This window comes from Neolamprologus multifasciatus, chromosome 12 (genome assembly GCF_963576455.1).
Source record: "Neolamprologus multifasciatus chromosome 12, fNeoMul1.2, whole genome shotgun sequence".
NCBI lineage: Eukaryota > Metazoa > Chordata > Actinopteri > Cichliformes > Cichlidae > Neolamprologus > Neolamprologus multifasciatus.
In genome coordinates this window covers 30,635,018-30,654,657 of record NC_140450.1, presented here as the reverse complement: position 1 = coordinate 30,654,657, position 19,640 = coordinate 30,635,018, and the positions used below count along the sequence as shown (strand labels likewise).

At 42.9% G+C, this 19,640-nt stretch overlaps 1 protein-coding gene across 4 annotated transcripts in view; it reads left to right on the top strand.

The window, feature by feature from the left end:
- Window positions 1–19,633, top strand: part of cux2b (cut-like homeobox 2b) — a 103,147-nt gene extending 83,514 nt beyond the window's left edge. For all 4 annotated transcript variants that reach the window (XM_085181380.1, XM_085181381.1, XM_085181382.1 and 1 more), the window contains 14 exons: window positions 2,404–2,452; window positions 3,168–3,272; window positions 6,890–7,081; window positions 7,188–7,246; window positions 7,339–7,387; window positions 7,869–7,968; window positions 8,314–8,943; window positions 10,861–10,959; window positions 11,143–11,981; window positions 13,943–14,108; window positions 14,261–14,566; window positions 14,663–14,851; window positions 14,951–15,227; window positions 15,673–19,633. In XM_085181380.1, coding sequence (XP_085037506.1) covers window positions 2,404–2,452; window positions 3,168–3,272; window positions 6,890–7,081; window positions 7,188–7,246; window positions 7,339–7,387; window positions 7,869–7,968; window positions 8,314–8,943; window positions 10,861–10,959; window positions 11,143–11,981; window positions 13,943–14,108; window positions 14,261–14,566; window positions 14,663–14,851; window positions 14,951–15,227; window positions 15,673–16,471 — 3,859 coding nt within the window. In that variant the 3' untranslated portion in view covers window positions 16,472–19,633. The remainder of the gene's footprint in view (window positions 1–2,403; window positions 2,453–3,167; window positions 3,273–6,889; window positions 7,082–7,187; window positions 7,247–7,338; window positions 7,388–7,868; window positions 7,969–8,313; window positions 8,944–10,860; window positions 10,960–11,142; window positions 11,982–13,942; window positions 14,109–14,260; window positions 14,567–14,662; window positions 14,852–14,950; window positions 15,228–15,672) is intronic.
- Window positions 19,634–19,640: the final 7 nt, after the last annotated feature.

Below are 19,640 nucleotides of genomic sequence, written 5' to 3'. Positions count from 1 at the left end.
CCCTCCCGCAGTCGTGACGGCTGCACGCCAGCATCACCGTAGCATTTCGAGTGCTCAAGCCGCTCTTATTTTACCTACATAAACTCACGTCCAGTGTAGAGCTGAGGAATGCCATTGTAAAAGCAGAGAGTGAGAGTGACTCAGCCACTAATGCAGGTCGATGAGAGAGGTCTGTGTTTGCTTTCACTGGCAGCTGGGCCTTGACAGCCCTCAAGAAGAATTGCTTCATTTAAAGATTGCTTCAGAAAACACTCTACCTTGTCCTGGTCTTTGAGCGCAATGTATCCACCACACGGCTGAAATGAATCTGAGCTTGTATGAAGGATGTCGATAGACATTCAAAGTAAACACTCCTTTGTTTGGGTTGTGCTCTAGAGCACAGTCAGCCGCTGCTAATGGATTTTCTCCCAGGCTTAATCCTTGGCGCAATTGAACTGATGTCTCCAGACCCGCTGCCATCCATTTTGTCGGATTGGACACATTTTCAGTTTGGCCTTACCTTTTTGCAAAGAGCTGCGATGTGAAAGAGCATCTCTGTCATGTAGTTTGTCATACTGTGTGTGCGTGTTGCCCCGGTCGCATTCCTCAAGGCCGACAGTAGCAGCAGCGACCGCGCAGCTCAAGCTGCAGCTATCCCGCCCTGACCCCAAGCGTCTGAGCGCCGGGCCGGGCCTCTATTAGTCTCACTGACTGTTTCCTCGGTGCTGATAAGAAAAACTATTTGTCTCCCTCGGCTTGAGTAGCTGAACAGCTAATCAATACAAAACATTTTCCGTAGTGCACAAGTTCATTAAACGTAGAACTGACACCTGTTAGTGTTTACTGTCAGGAGGACGCCATCTATACAGGCCTTATTGGGCATGCCCATGACCCTTTAAAACTGGGGCTGCACCAACTGCAAGAACGGGATTGGTCGGAGGCATCATCTGACAGATAGCTGCACTACAGCCACGTTCACACATGCATTGCATTCCTGAACTTTGCTCATACATACCTGACAGAAGTGCATGTGAGAATGTAGATGTCCAATCAGACATTTGCATTCATACCTGCACTAGTTTGATTCTCTTGCAAAGCCACATCGTGTTGATGAGTGAATAGCGCAGCTTATCTCCTGGTGCATTTATTAGTAGTGCATGGATGCCATGTGTCCTGCCTCCTGCACACTTCTGCAAAGTCCAGCTCCTCTAAACTTTGCAGAAGTGTGCACCACATAGGAGAGAGCGAGCAGCTGATTCTCTCAAATTTGTCAAGTTCATTTGTCTTAATGTCTTATGCACAAGTATTGAAAGATTGCATTTGTGCGTTCTTGTGATCCCATTGGATTAATAATTTTTCAGGTAATCACAGCTTTTGATGTGAGACAATGGAGCAGATAGGCGCAAACATGAAAGATAATGAGGGTTTGGCTGAATATAGTTAGTTTAATAAGGATTTAAAAAGTCTGATGTGTTCTTTGAACAGTTTTGTTTCCTTTGGTTAAAAAGGACTGCTGTGTCCCGAAACTTGAGAAACCTATGTGCATATTTAAATCAATCACAGCGTTCTCGTTAATTCATCCTTATCTACCTTTTGAAAATCTGATCCCATGTGTGCAAAATGAAACTGTTGAACTTCAAACACACCTCATGAATGATCCTGCTGAGCTTCTGTTTAAATTAGACTTCTCTGATTGTTAGATGTATGGAGGCTGGAAGTTCAGCCTCAAGAGTTCTGAGGGGAAAAAAAACACGATTCGTGTATGCATCCGCTCGCTCGGCCGCTGACGTTGTGCCATCAGAACTGTTCTTGGGGTATCTAGGATTATTAATTTAAAAAATCCATTATATTGAGAATATTTCCATGATTTTGAGGGAATAAACAGTTCGGGAGTTAATTTTTTGTTATTGTGGACTTTGCTTTGAAAGTATGTCTCTCAAATTATAATTGATAGTTTTTTTTAATGCTTGGTAACATATTAGCTGTAGGGGGTGGGAATTTAAACTCACTTTTTCCAAAATTCCAGCTGAGTTTCTAATTTGAGGTACTGAAATGCCAGAATACAGACAGTGATAAAACTCAATTGCCAGTTCATTAGGGACTTTTAGCCTCTAGTGTGTTGAACAGTTTTTTCCCCCAAATATTTTGTGCATAATGATTTATGTGTAGTAAATGTTAGAACGTCCTTTTGAGTATAAAGTATATGTGTGAAACAAAACTCTGCAAAACTCTATTGTGCATTTCCTGTTGTTGGTCAGTATTTGGTTATAGGGCCATAGCTTATCTGAAATATGGCTGTCACGCTTCAGTTTTTTTTGTGTGTAGCAGAATGTGTAATAGCAGTTGGTTTTGTTGTTTTGTTTATTTGAAACTGAAAACATGTCGCCAGTAAACCTTCTCTGTCTGGATGTGCATGTGCTGCAGGGCGGAGGAGGTCGACGGCATCATGGCGAGTCTTGAGAAAGCAAACCAGGTGAGTTCGGTCTTCCTGTGCACTCCTCTGATTGAGATGCTCCTTCATTAAGGTAATCACTCCTGTAATCAAGCCTCGGCTTTAATTAGGCACCCTCCGCCCTGTGCCCCCCCCCAACCCGCTCCTCTTCCTCCCCCCTTCTGCCTCCCGTGCCCTGAGAGTGTGATTAGTGAATGTAAACCCGAAGCCCCGTCGGTGGGCGTGCTACGGCAGCACGGCTCCACTCAGCAGAGAACAGGATACTGCCGTGCACGATTGATGCCGGAGTGCCGAACGCCGGGGTTCTTAGTTATCTCATTGCCTTGATTGCTTCCTGTCCTGGTGATACTTCTTTTCTTCTGCTTCCCTCTTCTCTGCTCTGATTTTCTCCCTCGCTCTCGTTCACTCCCTCTCTCTGCTGCTGCTGCTCTCTGCCAACCGCTCCCAGATAAATGTTCTCAAAATGAATCATTAATTAGCAGGCCGGGTGTGACAGAGCAGGTAAACAGTTTGGGGAATAAAGTGGGCTGACTAAACACCCCTCGCAGCAGAATAAACCAGTGGCTGCACTCACCTCCTTGGGCCCCTGCTCAGGTTTTTGCTAAATTTTCTGAGCGAGGCCTTTTTTTTTTTTGATTTACTATGTTAGTGTGCTCTCGCTGTGATCAACTCATTAGCCAATTGATGTGGCCGGTGTATGAAAACTGTAACGCTGTGATGCCGTGTCTGTGCGCAGAGAGCGGAAATGGCTCAGAGGGAAGTGGAAAGGCTAAAGGAACAGCTATCCAGTGGCCACAGCGTCACCGCAGGGAGCTGCCATCCAGCAGAGGGCACTAGCAGGGTAAGAACTGTTACATGTTGGGTGTAAAATATTAAATTTTTCTTATTATTATTTTTTTCTTTTGTTTTTGTTTTTTTAATGGCCACAAATAATGTATTACTCAACTGCAGGTATCATTTTCAGATATTTTACTTTATTTTCATTCATTTTCAATCCAGTCCTTGTACCTGACCATAGTATTGAATAGTATTGTATATAAACATTATGTAGGAGTAGATAGTGGATAATAGGTATTGATTTGTAAATAACTGGACATGAATAACTTCAGTTTATAATATAATATTAGACTCTAACTGTTAAGCTCGTTCTCTTTCTTTTCACGTGACTTTGCTTAAAGATGGAACAGATTTTTGGGTCAACTTGAAAGAAAGGCACACGTAGAAACGAGAGAGCAGAGGTCAAATGTGATATAGATGTGATCAGATTTCATTCAAATATTTTCAAGCTATCGTGTTTATATATCATAAAATACACAGCTCAGCAAAAAATCCATTTTAAGTTTTATCTTTAGACACGTTGTTACTAGCAGCCACACTCACATGTTCTCATTTCTTAAGTTGAATCCATTAAAACAAGGTGATTTACAAATTTTACAGCTATTAGTCGAAAGCCTGGCATATCTGAGCATGCTAGGCAGTGTGTCCTTAGAAAATAGAGGAAATGGGTGCAGAACAAAAGTACTAGTTGGTCTAAAAAAACCTACAACAAAAAAATCTACAACAGATGAACGGTGTCTGAAATTGATGTCCTTCAGAAATAGGAACAAATCCAGCAAAGTCTGACACAAGACCTCAGAGATAAACTTGGCCTTTTAGCTGATTGTTCACTGAAGCCTCAACAGAAACGGTCTCAGTGGAAGGATGGCTGTCAAGAAGCCCGTTTGAGGAACGCAAACCAGGAGAAAAGGCTGAGGTTAGCTAAATTACACTAGAACTGGACTACTGAACTGAAATTCATGGAGTGATGAATGATCCCAAACACCCTACCAGCATACCTGGATTTAAAAAAGCAAACAAAGGAACACTATCGGACATGCATTAGACTCCCCAGAGCCCCGCCCTCAAAATTGCAACTTAGAAAACAGCCATAAATGCCTTCATAAGAATAAGTTAATACCACATATAACATTTCTGGTGAAAAATACAGTGAAAAGTCTAAAAGTAACTCCATGTGTTTTGTCCAATTGTTTCACTCTGCAAAGCCTTCCAATTGGCTGGATTTTTGCCTGTGGGTCTTATGTTTGACACCATTGAACTGTAACTTTCAGTTCACATGTTAGCACATCAATCAAATAATGTTGATGTAATACTACTACTAATAAAATAACCACAAATTTGTTAAATCCATTTTTTTTTTTACAGTTTATACCATAACATGTAACACAACAGCTAGATAAACACACACACATCAGTACACCTTTATTCTTCATGGCATAGATTCAACAAGGCACTGGAAACATTCATCAGAGACTTTGGTCCATATTGACAACGAATCACACAGTTGCTGCAAATTTGCTGGCTGCAGATCTATGATGTGAATCTCTCATTCTGCCAGATCCCAAAGGTGCTCTATTGGACTGAGATCTGGTGACTTCTGAGTGCAGATAACTCATTGTTGTTTTCAAGAAAGCAGTTTGAGGTGATTTTAAGTTTGGGCAATGGCGTTTCATTCTGCCGGAAGCAGCCATCAGAAATGTCTCCCACACCAACACCACCAGCACCAACCTAAACCAATGATACAAGCTTTCATGGTGTTTGTGCCAAATTCTGACCCTACCATCCAAATATCATCTAACTTGAGACTGGTCAGATTAGGCAATGTTGTTTTCAATCTCCTGTTATCTTCTTCAAGTTTGACATTCTCTTCTGCATTGGTTGTAACAAGTGGTTATTTGAGTTACTGTTGTCGCTAGGGCTGCCACGAGTAGTCAACTAGTCACGATTACGTCAACTATCAAAGTCTTCGACGACTGATTTAATAGTCGATGCGTCGTTTGAAGCTTTGTAAGATCACAAGAGCCGCAGGATTAAGTAGTAGGATTTAAGAGTGTAATAACGGACTGAAACAGAAGATGGCAGCACTGCATGTACAAGGATGCCAGCTGCCGTTAAACCCCGAAGAAGAAGAAGTAGCTCTGTCCCAGAATTCATAGCGCAGCCCTGCTCAGTTTCCAACAATGGCGGCAGCTAGTTAGTTTTAATATTACTCTTATTATTCTTTCTGGGTCACAAAATAAAGTTTAACATATTTTCAGGAGAGAATATAACTGTGTAAACCTCAAAAATCTGCTCAGTCTATCAAGACACCACATATTTTCAAAAGCGCTCCAACATTTTCGGAGACGTCTGTTACCCACTAGCTCGATAGCTAGCCGGGGGCTAGGCTCACTAGAGCCCGTGAGAACACCTGACTCCCGGCAAATCGTTTTCAATCCCACCGCTGTCTTTCGCTACTCAGGTTAAACATGATACATAAGTAATTTAGATAACTTAAAAATGTTATTGTTTGGCTTTTTTAAAAATATTTTATTTGTTCCTGAGTAAATCGGTTTGGCTGAGATTAAAGTTATAGTTTTTACCCAGTTGACTAAAGGTCAAGCAGACAACTGATCATCAGAAGTGTGAGATGCTCAAGAATATACTCCGGTGTCCTGTTATATTTTAGATAGCAAGGAGTTTATTAAACTTCACCAAAACAATGCAAATTTCATTAAAATTTTATAAACTATAATCTTGTCTTTATTTTTAGTTAGCACATACCTTAAACACTTAAAGCTGTAAGCTAATGATAGTTATATAAGAGCAGTTGCTGCTGGTGCAATAAGCTGTACGTTTTACGTCCAGTGGATGATGATCTGACTAGTCGACTATCAAAATAATCGTTTGTGGCAGCCCTAGTTGCCGCCTTATCATCTTGAAGCAGTCTGGACATTCTCCTGTGACATCAATAAAGCATATTCACCCACTGCCACTCTCTAGGGTTTACAGAGAATGACCCTAAAGTTAGTTGTGTAGAAAAATTACCAGTAGAGCATCATTCTGAAATACTCAGACCAGCCCGTCTGGCACCAACAACGATGTCATGGTCAAATTCACTTAAATCATGTTTCTTCCCCAGGCTGATGGTCAGTTTGTACTTTAGCAGGTCATCTTGACCATGTCCAAATGTCTAAATGCACTGAGTTGCTGCAATGTTATTAATTGATTAATTCATTTGTATTAACAAACAGTTGAACAGGTGTACCTAACAAAGTGGTCATTAACTAGATATTAAAGCATCTTAAAAACGTATTATGTACACGTACCTTTTTAAAATTTTCAAACCACATTTGACGTTTTGTTCTGTACAAATCACCAGATTATGAAATTATGAAACCCCTGCCAGAGGGTTTTTTAATTGGTGTAGAAATATTGAATGTGTTGTCTTTTATCAGTCTCTGAGATAAATTAGAATATGCTGTTAATTGCGACCTCATCATCTTTGCAGAAGTCATATTCTCTCACCTTTCATTACCACAGCAGAGGTTGTGATTCACGGGCTGCCCTCACTCCCTTTATCACTTTTTTCCTCTCCCTCACTCTCACACCTTTTGTCACATCTTCCTGTCACCCTGTCAGGAGAAGAACGAGAAGGGAGAGGTGTTGCCCTCCCAGCTGGAGGCTGCCTTGCTGGCTAAAGACCGTGAAATCCTCCGCCTTCTTGAAAACATTCAGCGGCTGCAGTTCACACTGCAGGAAGTTCAAGAAACCTCAGCCAATCAGATTCTAGAGCTGGAGCGCCAGGTAGCCTATAAGACAGAAGCTATAGAGGTGAGTGGCTGGGACACATGATGGGAAATGTGGGGAAGAGTCGTCTGTCCGCAGAATCTCTTATTAATTCAGAGTAAAATATTATCCTTCTGTGTTTTTGTTTCAGAGATTAGAAGTTAAACTGCAATCCCAGATGGACTATGAAGAGATTAAAACTGAACTCAGGTGGTTGATTGATATCGAACGTGTCAGTAATTCATAGTAATGTTAATGTAAATCTAAATATATGACTGTGCTTCTTTTGGTTTTCGCCGTAGTATCCTAAAGGTAATGAAGCTGGCTTCAGCCAATGGCAGCTCATCCCAGGTACGCATGTTCCTGCACTTTGTACTTTTGTGTTACTCGCAGCAACAACTCCACCTTATTGTTAGTCCATTTAAAAAACTCTGCGCTTTTCCTCAACATTTTGCCGCGACGTTTCAGAGAGCGGGAAAGTAAATAAGCGGCAGACAGAAATGAGGCAGGTCGAATCTTCTTGCGTTTCACGCATGCGCAGTACTGGAACGTAAGCGTTTTCGGCCGTTTCAATGTGGACACACAACTCTGTGAAAACAACTGAAAAGGGTAGTGTGGACACGGAGCGTTTTCAGACAAAAACGCCATTTTCAAATCTATCCGGGCTAATGTGGACGTAGCCTTAGTGCCAGAGAAGAAAAACTACAGCAGTGCAATTGAATGCATCACTGGTCCATCATCGATTATATCCAATATAAGGATATCGACAGCCACTACAATTGATTAATCTAGAATTAACAGCTTTTGTGTGTGTGTGTGGGTGTGTGTGTAGGATTCTGCTAAGGCTGCAGAGGCTCTTTTGCTGGATAAAGAGGCCTTTCTTCCATCTCACAAGTACCTGGTGGATAAGACCCGAATACTACACAGCAATGGTAAAATAAATGTCTCATTTTTTTTAGCCTATAAAGTTAAAAGAAAACTAGTACTAAGAGATTGTTAGTTTCTAAAAGGTGTTGAGTTTTGTCATCTACCAAATACTGCCCGTTTGTTTGGCACTCACTGGGCAGCTGATTCTATAGTTGATTACTTCCACATTTAAATCTCTGTGCTTAAACTGAGTTTGCATAATGTAGTCTGGATTTGCAAGGGTATAAAGTAAGCGATTTAATTCAGGAAATGTCTTTTATAAGCTGAATAATAGTTAGATCTTCATTGTTAAAGCCATGTAGCTGTACACATCCCATGTGTCCTGAGTGAGATGGCTTTTCTGTCACCAGATGATGACCATTCTGAGGATGCAGGCAGGGAGATAGGCAGGCCGCCCGGATCCCACTCATCCTCCTCTCAGGTGGACAGTCGTGCCTCCCCCAGCCCCGGTCCCCCCACCCTGGACCGCTCCTCCTCCAGCCATGATCTCCCCCGGCCTTTCTCAGTGTCGCCGTGCTCCGGGGACCGGCTGTCAGGAGACCACATCCTCCACAAACAGCTGTTATCTCCACACTTTAAAAAGGATGGCCTCATGGCTTTCCCTACCGCCCTCTATGCAGCCAAAGTCGCGCTTATGTCAGCCTCACAAGGGCCTGTGGGGGCGGGCAGCGTTGATGCCGGCTTGCCCAGCGACCAGTCAGAAAGCGGCAGCTCGACTGCAGGAGACGATGACCAACTGGACACGGCGGAGATCGCTTTCCAGGTGAAGGAGCAGCTGCTGAAGCATAATATCGGCCAGCGAGTGTTTGGCCACTATGTGCTGGGCCTGTCCCAGGGTTCGGTCAGCGAGATCCTGGCAAGACCCAAACCCTGGAGGAAGCTGACTGTGAAAGGCAAAGAACCTTTTATTAAGATGAAGCAGTTTCTGTCGGATGAACAGAACATTCTGGCACTCAGAACCATCCAGGTCCGACAGAGAGGTGAGTGCTAACTACTGTGTGTCACAGCCTGGGTCTCTGACCAATTGCTCTGAGTTTATTTTTGTATTCTTCTCATGTTAGCTTTGTGATCATGTGTTATTTCTGTCTAGCTTAGGTTAAAGGCAGCCATTATTTATTGTTTCCTCGGTTTCCATGTTTGGATTCTTGCCTAGTTTATCATGTGTTTTAGGTCTGTAAGCTTAGTGTTGTCATGTCTAGTTTCCTGTTTTATTTTGAAGTTGTGTGTGTGTGTGTTAATGTGGTTAGTTTTACTGTCCCCTGTGTTTTCATTATGTTTAATTCAAGTCAGCTGTGTCCTCATGTGTTTCCACCTCCCCTGATCACCTCATGTGTGTATTTAAGTCCTCAGTCTTCCTGTGTTCAGCGTTGCATCGTCTGTTATCCACATTATAGTAAATCAGTCTGTCATTCAAGTCATTGTTTATCATAGTTTTCTTAGTTTTCATGTTTCCATCTGCCATCAGCCAAATAAAGGCTCGCTCTTTGTTTGAATTCAAGCTCTGTTCTCCTGTGTCTGCATTTGGTTCGCATCTGAAGCACATCGGCTGCTCAGCCGTGACACTGTGACAGGACACGGACTAAATGAAATCCATGCAGCAACACACAGATGTATAAAGTCCAATACACAATACCATTACAGCACATAACAACAGCTGACATAGCGTCAGAAAGTTTGGCAATTTAAGTTTGTTTTAAGCATAATTTAAAGACCGCTGGCTTGCAAATCAAACGTTAGAAGTGACAGTGATTTTCATCCACTGCACTGATACTTGACAACAGATGAAGCACAGTGAAGGTCATATTTTACAGTAACGATGAAATAATCAAATTAATTAAACAAGTACCAGTCTGGAAACCATTAGGCTAGTCTGCTGACTGCCGGCAGCCAGCGGATATGTGTGCTAAGACTTCTGTTCTGTGCTCTGTTCATTGTTTTTGAATGCAGATAAATGGGGGAAAAAGCTAATAAAAAGTGAAATCATCATCAGATAACTGTGGTTATTAAAGGCATTTTGGTACAGCAATTCCTCTTTGGCTCTCCATACAGACTGTTTACTTGCATGCAGCCAAAGCTTGAACATGCACTGCAAGCAGACTACAAATGGTATCCAGAAATATTCTTAATAAAATGAGTTTATAGACAAAGTGCATTTCAGAATGCTTAGCGGGGACCTATTGCACTAATTTGCAAGTCCCTGTTTTTATTCCTAGACTAACTTTGTATAATTCAAAATAATCCTTATTTAGCTTCCCCTTCCCTTTAAGTCAGCTGTCTTCTGATTGGTTGCTGTTTTCAATCAAAATCTTTGAAAGACATGTTGTCTGGGCTTAGTGGTCACAAGCAGAGCTGTGTACCTGTGATGACCATATTAGGCAAATATTCTCTCACTGACATCAATGAGAGGCAGAAGCAGAAAAAACTGTCTGAAGGCTTCACACAACTGGATATTCTGACCTCATTATTTGAAACTTGGCTGGTGTTTGGTATGAGCATTCGTATACAATATATGACTGAAAAGCTTCATCAGTTCTGTGCTACTATGTACGCAGAGGATTTTAAAGCAGATGTATTGGTGGCTTAGCTCCTGGACCTGTGCACATTTAAACCTTCTACATTTAAATCTACTTGGCCCTCATCCTTGACTTCATCACGCTTTCCTCTGCCATGTTTATAGTGTTACTTTTAAACTTTGTTTTCTCCCTAGATTCACAGCTTTTGAAAGTTGAGCTTCCCGTATACTGCAACCTCAGACAGCACGCGCTCAAAGGCAGCCATTGATCTACCAGTCAAAAGCAAAGCCTTGGAACTGCTCTCTGATCAACCATCCCACTCACCCCCTCCTCTCTCCTCCCTCTCTCTCTATCTCCATCTCTTTCTGTTACCCTCTGTGGCAGGGAGCATCACTCCACGCATCCGAACTCCTGAAACTGGGTCAGACGACGCCATTAGGAATATCCTGGAGCAGGCTAAGAAGGAGATCCAGTCCCAGAGGGGTGAGGATGAAGCTTCGAGTCATAAGTCATAGTTAAAAGCCCTATTGATTGTTTTTTGTTTTTTTTTCCTATGCACAATGAGTTCTATTATGTATTTTGATCAGTACTTGAATGCATCTAGATTAGAAAGGAAAGGTGATTTGAGTGTGCGTCAGTGTCAGCGTGCGTGTTTTTCTTGTTTAGGTGATGTCAAGTCATCTCTAAACAGCTCATCAGGCAGAAGCAGTAACGGGCCTGGCAGCAGCTCTGACGACACCATAAAGAGCATCCTCGAACAGGCCAGGAGGGAGATGGAAGCTCAGCAGCAGGCCCTGATGGAGATGGAAGTGTGCGGCAGGGCTTCGACTGCTAGCTCAGGAGTTCAGGTGGAACGTCTGGGGCCCCCCGAGCGCTCCAGGGGCCTGCCTTTACCCATCTCCATCAAGCAGGAGGAAGGGGGCTGCATTACAGTGTGCACATCCAACCCCGTGAGCAGCCCCCAGACACCCCTCAGCGTCCTCTCCCCTGCCGCTTTCGTCCAGAACATCATCCGCAAAGTCAAATCAGAAATCGGCGAAGCGGGCACCTACTTCGATCAGCACTGGTCTCAGGAGCGGGGATCTATGGTGCTTGGCGGCGGAAGCAGCTCTCGGCCCTTCAGCTCGGTCTCCCCTTCCTTGTCTTCCTCCTCCTCCGGGCCCTCCACCTTACCCCGGCCGTGGCTGCGTCTGGAGAACGGCGAGGGTCTCCCCAACAGTGAGGAGGCCTCTGCTGCCGAGGACGAGCTGAGCCTGAGCCGGCCGGTGGAGGTGAAGGTGGAGTCAGATACCTCGGTAAGCGGGGAGTCCCCAGGACCTGGCCCGGGACGCCTTTCCTATTATCCAGCATATATCCCCCGTGCACTGAAGCCCACCGTGCCCCCGCTGACACCAGAGCAGTACGAGATGTACATGTACCGGGAGGTGGACACCATCGAGCTGACTCGGCAGGTGAAGGAGAAGCTGGCAAAGAATGGCATCTGTCAGAGGATCTTTGGTGAAAAGGTCAGATGTTGGCCTTTCACATTAAACGCATACTGCAAATGAAACAGCCTGCAAATATAAAAGAAGAAAAATGATATTAAGGATAGAGTTTAAACTTTTCAGATTTTCAGAGCATGTGAAATATTAGACTGAGGTGATCTCAGTAAACATAAAACACATTTTAATTATGTTAAAAAAAGAACATGAAACTTATCCATGTGGAAAAGTAATGGACTCCTTTTAAACCTAATAACAGGTCCCGACACTTTAGTAGCCATATCTGCAGCTCAGAGCTTTGCATAATACGGTGCTGGTATTTGACATCGCTGTGAAAGAATTTTAGCCCGCTCTTTAGAATTTCTTGCAGCAGACTTGACATAATGATGTGAAGTCTTGACATTATATGCCCTGTAAAAAAAAACGGTTAAAAGTTTGCCGTTTTATTACTTTCTGCATACAACATTGTCCTAAAAAGCCTTCAGGTGCTTTTCCCCATATGTCAGACAGCAATAGATTCTGCTTTGCTGCTCTTCCTTTGAATCCTAGTTTCTCGCATCTCTTTCTTAACCATCAACATTTTTAGCTGAGAGGCTTGCGTTTGGTTGAGTTGTCATTCGTGCCCTTGAAAAACCTTTTAGAGGCTGCCCGCAAGTTTTACCATACCACATTATTCTCCCTAGCTGTCACAGTGGTTTGGGAGGGCTTTCCAGAATGAGGCATCTGAGCAGCTCATCTCTTTCAGAGTTACTTTTGTGGTGCAATGTGCTCGTGGGACTTTTGTGGTGTGAACCTGAGGGAAATACGGCTATTTTTTATTAATTAATTAATTTTTATCGGGTGTTCCTTAAATGAATAACATTATAATCTCAGTGTCTTATCAAATCCCACTGAGCATCAAATGTCGAGTGATGTTTCTGATTAGCGTCTCTGTTATATCTGAATTTGGTTGAAGAGTGAAATGTAAATTTTTGGTTTTCCACTAAGAATTTTTCTAAATTTAGTTAAATTTGGTTGTTAAATGGTTGTGATAAACCAGCCATAAAGCATTCACTCAAGGTTCTTAGACTTAAAAAAAAAATATATATATATATATATATATATATATAATAGTAGTATAGAGGCCTCAGTGCAATCAAACTTTACTGCTGGGGAAGCCCAGTGGTGCAGTGGTTTTTACTGCTGCATAGCTGAAAGGTTCTGAGTTTGGATCTGTTGCTGGAACGTTCTTTCACTTTTCAGCAAAAGTCATCTTTTCAACAACTCTTTGCTGAGCGGAACGTGTTAGTTTTCCTTCACCCAGGTGTTATATTTTTTTTAAAAACGTTGTGTTCAGAACACTGTGTTTTTATTTGCATTTTCCCTGAAATGAGCTACTGAAGACTCTGTATCTGTTTTGTTAGTTCAAGCCCCAGAAAGTGTGCCTTTATTGTTGGTAAAATCCCTCTGGGTGTCTTCCTAGGCAGCCTTTGTGATATATCACTTTATTCTGTCTGGAGTGGATAAAATATAACGAGTGTCACAAAGGTTTTTCCGAGTAATATGAAAGGTGCTGTCTTCCTTCTCTGCTGTGTTGATACGACTGTTGTAAAATATCTTTCATTCAAGTCCCACTAAAGCTGAAGACGGTGCAGCAGTTTTTTTATTTTTATAATATACGATCATGTGGGAAAAAAAGGAAGACAATTTATCACTACAGAAATTTGCGCCTTTGAATCGCAGAAATATAAATCACATATGAAAATAATCAAATATGAGGTGTGCTGCAAATCGAACTTATACCATTAAACATGAAGATTTATAGTACATTGTCTCCCTCCAGTGGTTGTATGGGGAAAGTGCATGACCAAACAGATTTCCATCTTTCACAATAATAACTTGGAGCTTCAGTCGTTTCTGTGCAACATATACATTTGATGTGAGCAATGACATAGATAGTGTGTTTAATTAAAAGGTAAATATATCAACCAGTGTTTGTGTTCCAGGTGCTGGGGCTTTCTCAGGGCAGCGTGAGTGATATGCTGTCTCGGCCCAAACCCTGGAGCAAGCTGACCCAGAAAGGCAGGGAGCCCTTCATCCGTATGCAGCTGTGGTTACTGGATCAGCTAGGACAGAGCCTTAACCAGCCCCCAAACCAGGGCCACACTCAGGGTGAGTCTGCATTTCACAACACACGCTTGAGAATATCTAGACTGCTTGAGAAACTTTGCAACTGAATAAAAACCAAACAAAAACACACACAGCTTACCTAGTCAGCTGCGTGTATTTACTTGATTGGTGTGACTATTCTTTCCTACTTACAGATAAAAGCCCAGTGACGGCCCAGTCCTCACCATCCCCACCTCCCAGCCCAGCAGACAGCCACCCAAGTCCCCTGGTAGAGCCTGTGAGTCTCTCCCTGGAGAGCAGTAAAGAGAACCAGCAGCCAGAGGGCCTGAGCTTGGGGTTGTCCACCCACCCAGAGGGAGTGAAATCCACTCCCAGCCTCATGACCTTGCATCAGCCCACAAACCCACTGGGCATCCAGGAGCTGGTGGCCATGTCTCCAGAGCTAGATACCTATGCCATCACCAAGAAGGTCAAAGAGGTGCTAACAGATAATAACTTAGGTGGGTCTGAGTTCACAACTTGGGATAAAAACTCCCCAAAACACTTCTTAAAGACACCATAGCAACTATACACATGTGTATATTTGTTCTCCACAGGCCAGCGTCTTTTTGGGGAGACCATCCTGGGCCTGACGCAGGGCTCGGTGTCTGACCTGCTCTCCAGACCCAAACCATGGCACAAGCTCAGTCTGAAAGGCAGGGAGCCCTTCGTCCGCATGCAGCTGTGGCTCAACGATCCTCACAATGTAGACAAGCTGAGGGCCATGAAAAAGATGGAGAAGAAAGGTGGGAACCAGAGTCTACTCTGTAATATGACGGAGGACATGATTCTGACACGTTTGTACTCTGCATGTCATACTCTGCATGTCTCTGTCTGCCCTCCAGCCTATTTGAAGAGGCGATACGGCCTGCTGAGCACCGGCTCGGACAGCGACTCGCCCAGCACTCGCTCTGAGTGTGTGAGTCCGGCTTTGGCCTCTCTGGACTTGTGCCCCTACAGCCAGGCGAAGAAGCCTCGGGTGGTGCTGGGAGCCGAAGAGAAAGATGCCCTGAGGAAGGCCTACCTTTTAGAGCCCTACCCTTCTCAAAACACCATCGAGATGCTGGCGTCGCAGCTCAACCTCAAAACCAACACCGTCATCAACTGGTTTCATAACTACAGGCCAGTCCTTTGTAACCTTTACAAATGTCTGTTTTTGCTGTTTTTATTATTACTGTACATTTACTTTAGGTGGACAACTCGCACTACAATCAAAATCTGTTTTTTCTTCTCTGGCTGTGTTGTCCGGTGTTGAAGAGAACTGCTATAGAGCCATTTCTTAAATAATATGGCAAGAGACATTACAGAAATTTTCTTTAGGAACTATTTTCTTTCTATTGTCTACATCCAGTAGAAAGAAAATAGGCAAATAGACGTGTATTTTTTTTTTTGAGTAAATAAGTCCTGATTTCTGAAATGTAAAACCTAAAGAGCCAAAGGAAGAATATGTAAATCTAATTTTGTGATAAACTGTCTCTTACACTTGAACTGAAATCTGATTTAGAAAGTAAACTTTAGTCTCTAAAGTCTCTTTCAGTCAATGTCTAACTGTGGTATTTGTGTGCAGGTCCAGGATGCGACGGGAGGTGCTGATGGAGGGTCTGCCAGACAATGACACGGATGCTGAGCACCACAGCTACTCCCCCTCAGTGACACGGAGCCCTCACTCTGACGGAGAGGAGAGGAGGCTGCAGCAGCCCTCAGGACACATCCATTCCAGCCTTCCTCTTAGTGCCAACACCTCACTGCCTCATGTCAAACAGGAGGCATTAGACAGGGAAGACGACACAGAGGAGGGAAGGGAAAGCTCGGCGAAACAGTCCAGGGTTCAGTGTTTTCCAACAGCCGTGCCGCTGCCGCAGTTGAAAAGTGAGCACGAGGACTCCGTCGCGGGCTGTCGCGAGCCCCACTTGGCAGGCCAGAGCCTGAGGCAGGAAGAAGGTCAGGGTCTCTACCCTGGAGGGCTCTCCGTAGACGGCCCACAGAGAAGCAATCAGACCAGGCACGAGGGGGAAGACTCCGGAAAGTCACCCGTCGACCCGGTCAGTTTCAAGGCTTCGTCAGAGCCCTGCCGCAGCAGCCTGGAGGTCTCCCTCAACTCGCCCTCTGCTGCATCCTCACCGGGCCTCATGATGTCAGTCTCGCCCGTTCCCTCCTCCTCTGCGCCCATATCGCCCTCGCTGCCCAACCCTCCATCGACGAGCACCAGTCACAGCCTGGACCCTAACCCGCCCCCTCCCTTCCAAAGTCCCAAACTCAACAGGAGCACTCAGAGACGCACGGAGAAAATGGCCAACCTCAATAACATCATCCACAGGTTAGAGAGAGCAGCCAATCGAGAAGAGACTCTGGAATGGGAGTTTTAAGTCTACTTTAGGTGTATCAAACCTTTGCGCCACACAGGAGAGTCTCAGAAGCTTCCTGACGTCTTTAAATGGAGCGTGGCTCCTGAAGGCCTGTCCTCCAAGAATGATAACTCACAGGAAATGGGAACACGGAGCTAATCATACGGTTGAATTCCCTACAAGAACTTGAGAGTTGAAAAAAAATTTATAAACGTGTATTAGTTCGTTTGTTTTTTTTCCTTTTGATAATGCATACTACTTTGAAATATATGTGACAGCACTAGCTGTCATTTTACCTATTGGACTTGACATGAAGACTTTTGCAGCTATGGTGTCATCAAATGTACACTGAAGTTCTGTAGATTGCCACTGGGTGAGATTAAAAGAAGACCCCTGTCTTAAGCCATTAAAAGCACTATAACTATTTGAAAAGAGACACTGACCAAATTTGCTACTTTTTGAATAGCAATTTTTCAGATTTTGTCTGTAAGACTGGACAGTTTAAGTCAAGTAACATGAAATCCTATTACTGACTGAGGGATAGTCCTTTAAGACTCTAAATATTCAACATCTTGTATGTACTTAGTTTCCTGGTGATATGTTTTGAAATATTTGTAACTCACTCGTATAAAATGTGGTTGTACATGTTGTAGAATTGTCTGCAATAGCCTTCTCTAAACCTGATGTAGCATGGTACTCACCTGACCCTGTTTATCCTCTGTAGTTAGTCACCTGTGATTATACTTGAGCGAAAACACGAGAAAAAATAAAAAAGTTGAAAACCCTGCACAAAATGCGAAAAAAAAAGAAAAAGGAAATGTTAAAACTAATGAGTAGAGTACTTTTGAAGTGTTTTTGGTTTCTTTAGTTTGCTTTGAATAATCCTCGAGGTTTACAGTTTAGGGCCCTTGTGCTTTTGGTAGTGAGTGCAACAGTCACTTCGCACGAGCACAGTTTACACGATTTCTTTCAGACTTACCTCTCTGACTCTCTAAGGCACTGGTTCTCAGACTGTAACGGGCCAAGACACAGGACACCCAGTTTACCTCAGATTATGTTGATGCACATCATGCGACGACCATGCGTTCCATTCTTTTGCATAAACATGACGCACACTTGTTTGGACCGAGGGAGGGAAGGCGCTGGCGTATCATGCTTCGGGTGCGAGCTCACGCCTCAGAGGGTCAAACAATGAAGCGAGTGGTGGTGGTGATTGGGGGGGCTGGGGGGTTATGAAATAAATCTGCTGCTGTTCGTCCCTTTGTATGTGTTATGGAGTAACACCTGATTGATTGCACATTCTGAAAATGTGCATTTTACTGTAAATTATACGGCTCAAAACACCTCAAGCACTGAGATGCTGTTTAGCTAGGCCACCCCTGCTCTGTGTTGATCTACTTTGAGGCTGAAGTTCCCAGTGTTTAAAAGCATGGTACGTGCAGTGTGACCTCTCATCAGTCTGTAAGTACGCTATATTCAAGAACACAAAAGGTTACAGGTATCCCCTCATATTATCTTTGACCACGTGTGTATTGTGTCTGTAGACGTTTCTTTGTCATGCTTGCAAGATGTTCTTTATGTATTTTGCCTCTATTTTATACTCAGAACAGTTAACTAGATATTCAATACCTCGTGTATGAAGTACTTACAGCACTTAGATTTTTTTGATAATTGTGAGGACTCAAGAAAAATCTCAAATATCAACATTATCCTAACTTAGTGTCCACAAGTCTTTGCCTTTACTGTATCGTTGAAGTTGGTAGTGAACACTTGCACATGTCTACATAGTTCAGAGGACTTGGATTGTATTATGTAGAGATATATATTACACAATTACTAAAAAAAAAATACTATCTTACATTCTTGGAACAAAAATGTGCTGATTATATTGAAATAGAGTGTACAGATTTAATAAACCAAACCCATTCAAGCCAGTTCTGGTCTGGCAAGCTTGCCCACGTTTTAGACCTTCTCTCAGGGTAGTCTTGCTTTTTAAAGCTTTATTGAAACAGTTGCTCTCATCAGTGGTGTTGAATATGAAAACTATGTGATGTGGAGAATGACTCCGTTAAATATTCGACGAACATGTGAAAGTTGTATGATTACGGGATTTTCGACACTCACACGGAGGGGAAAAAAAGCGGATTGTTAGAAAGTCGTGGCTGTTTTGTAATTCCTTACATGGATGTGTCAAAGTACAGTGTCGAGCGGAACCACCGGGATGAGGCTAAATGGGTTGCATTTTTTAGATCAGTAGACTTTGCTCTTGGAAATACTGTTTTGTTTTTTTTTGTTTGTTTTGTTTTGTTTTTGTTTTTTTCTTGGAGCCACAGAAGATTTCTCTCTGGTTTTCTTACCATCATATTTTGTGCATAATATACTGTATGATTAGAAGTGGCATTTCTTATGTGAAAGCTTCATTGTTTCTCAAGGTAACATGGACATATGACTGAAAATGAAATGTATTTACCCAGACCATTATCTCTTCATGTAAAGCTCATCTCATTGTTTTGCATGCGAATCCATTCTGCTCACACAACAAGGGATAGACTGTTTTTGTGTTATTGTTCTTGCACAGGGACATTGAATCAGCACTTGAAGTCTTTTTGCATTAGGGAAGTCCACACATGGTGCAGCTGAGAAATTTGGCTCTCACAAACTTGTCAAGATTATGGTCAAATCAGAACCTGAGACTGGCCCTACAAACGTTATACTTCCAGATTTATTTTGTGCCATATCACCTGCCCCATGCATTATCCTCATGGAGAAATGCCTTGTGGTGAAGTCTGATCTGAGAGCGGTGTAGGGCTTTTTGTAAGTACAGAAAAAAGCAAAGCTTTTTCTATATCACAATAGCCCTGCACAGTAGATGTTTTAATTTTATAACTGACTTCAGTCACTAAATAATGGAGAAACTGATTGATTGGCAAAACTTGAATAAAAGCATTAAGATTTGCTTATATAAAAAAAAAAATCTGGCACTGAGGGTTTGTCACCAAGGGAAGTTGTCATTTATAAGTCAGCTGTGGGCCAATGGAAAGAAGCATCCTTCAGGCTTAGATAACTGTCTGATGCCTCACGCCAGGCAATTAAATGTTAAAGAATGGACAATGATATGCCAAGCATCTTGGAAATGAAATTGCATAGGCTGTGTAAGCCATCAGTCAATACATAATTGTTTAAGATCCTG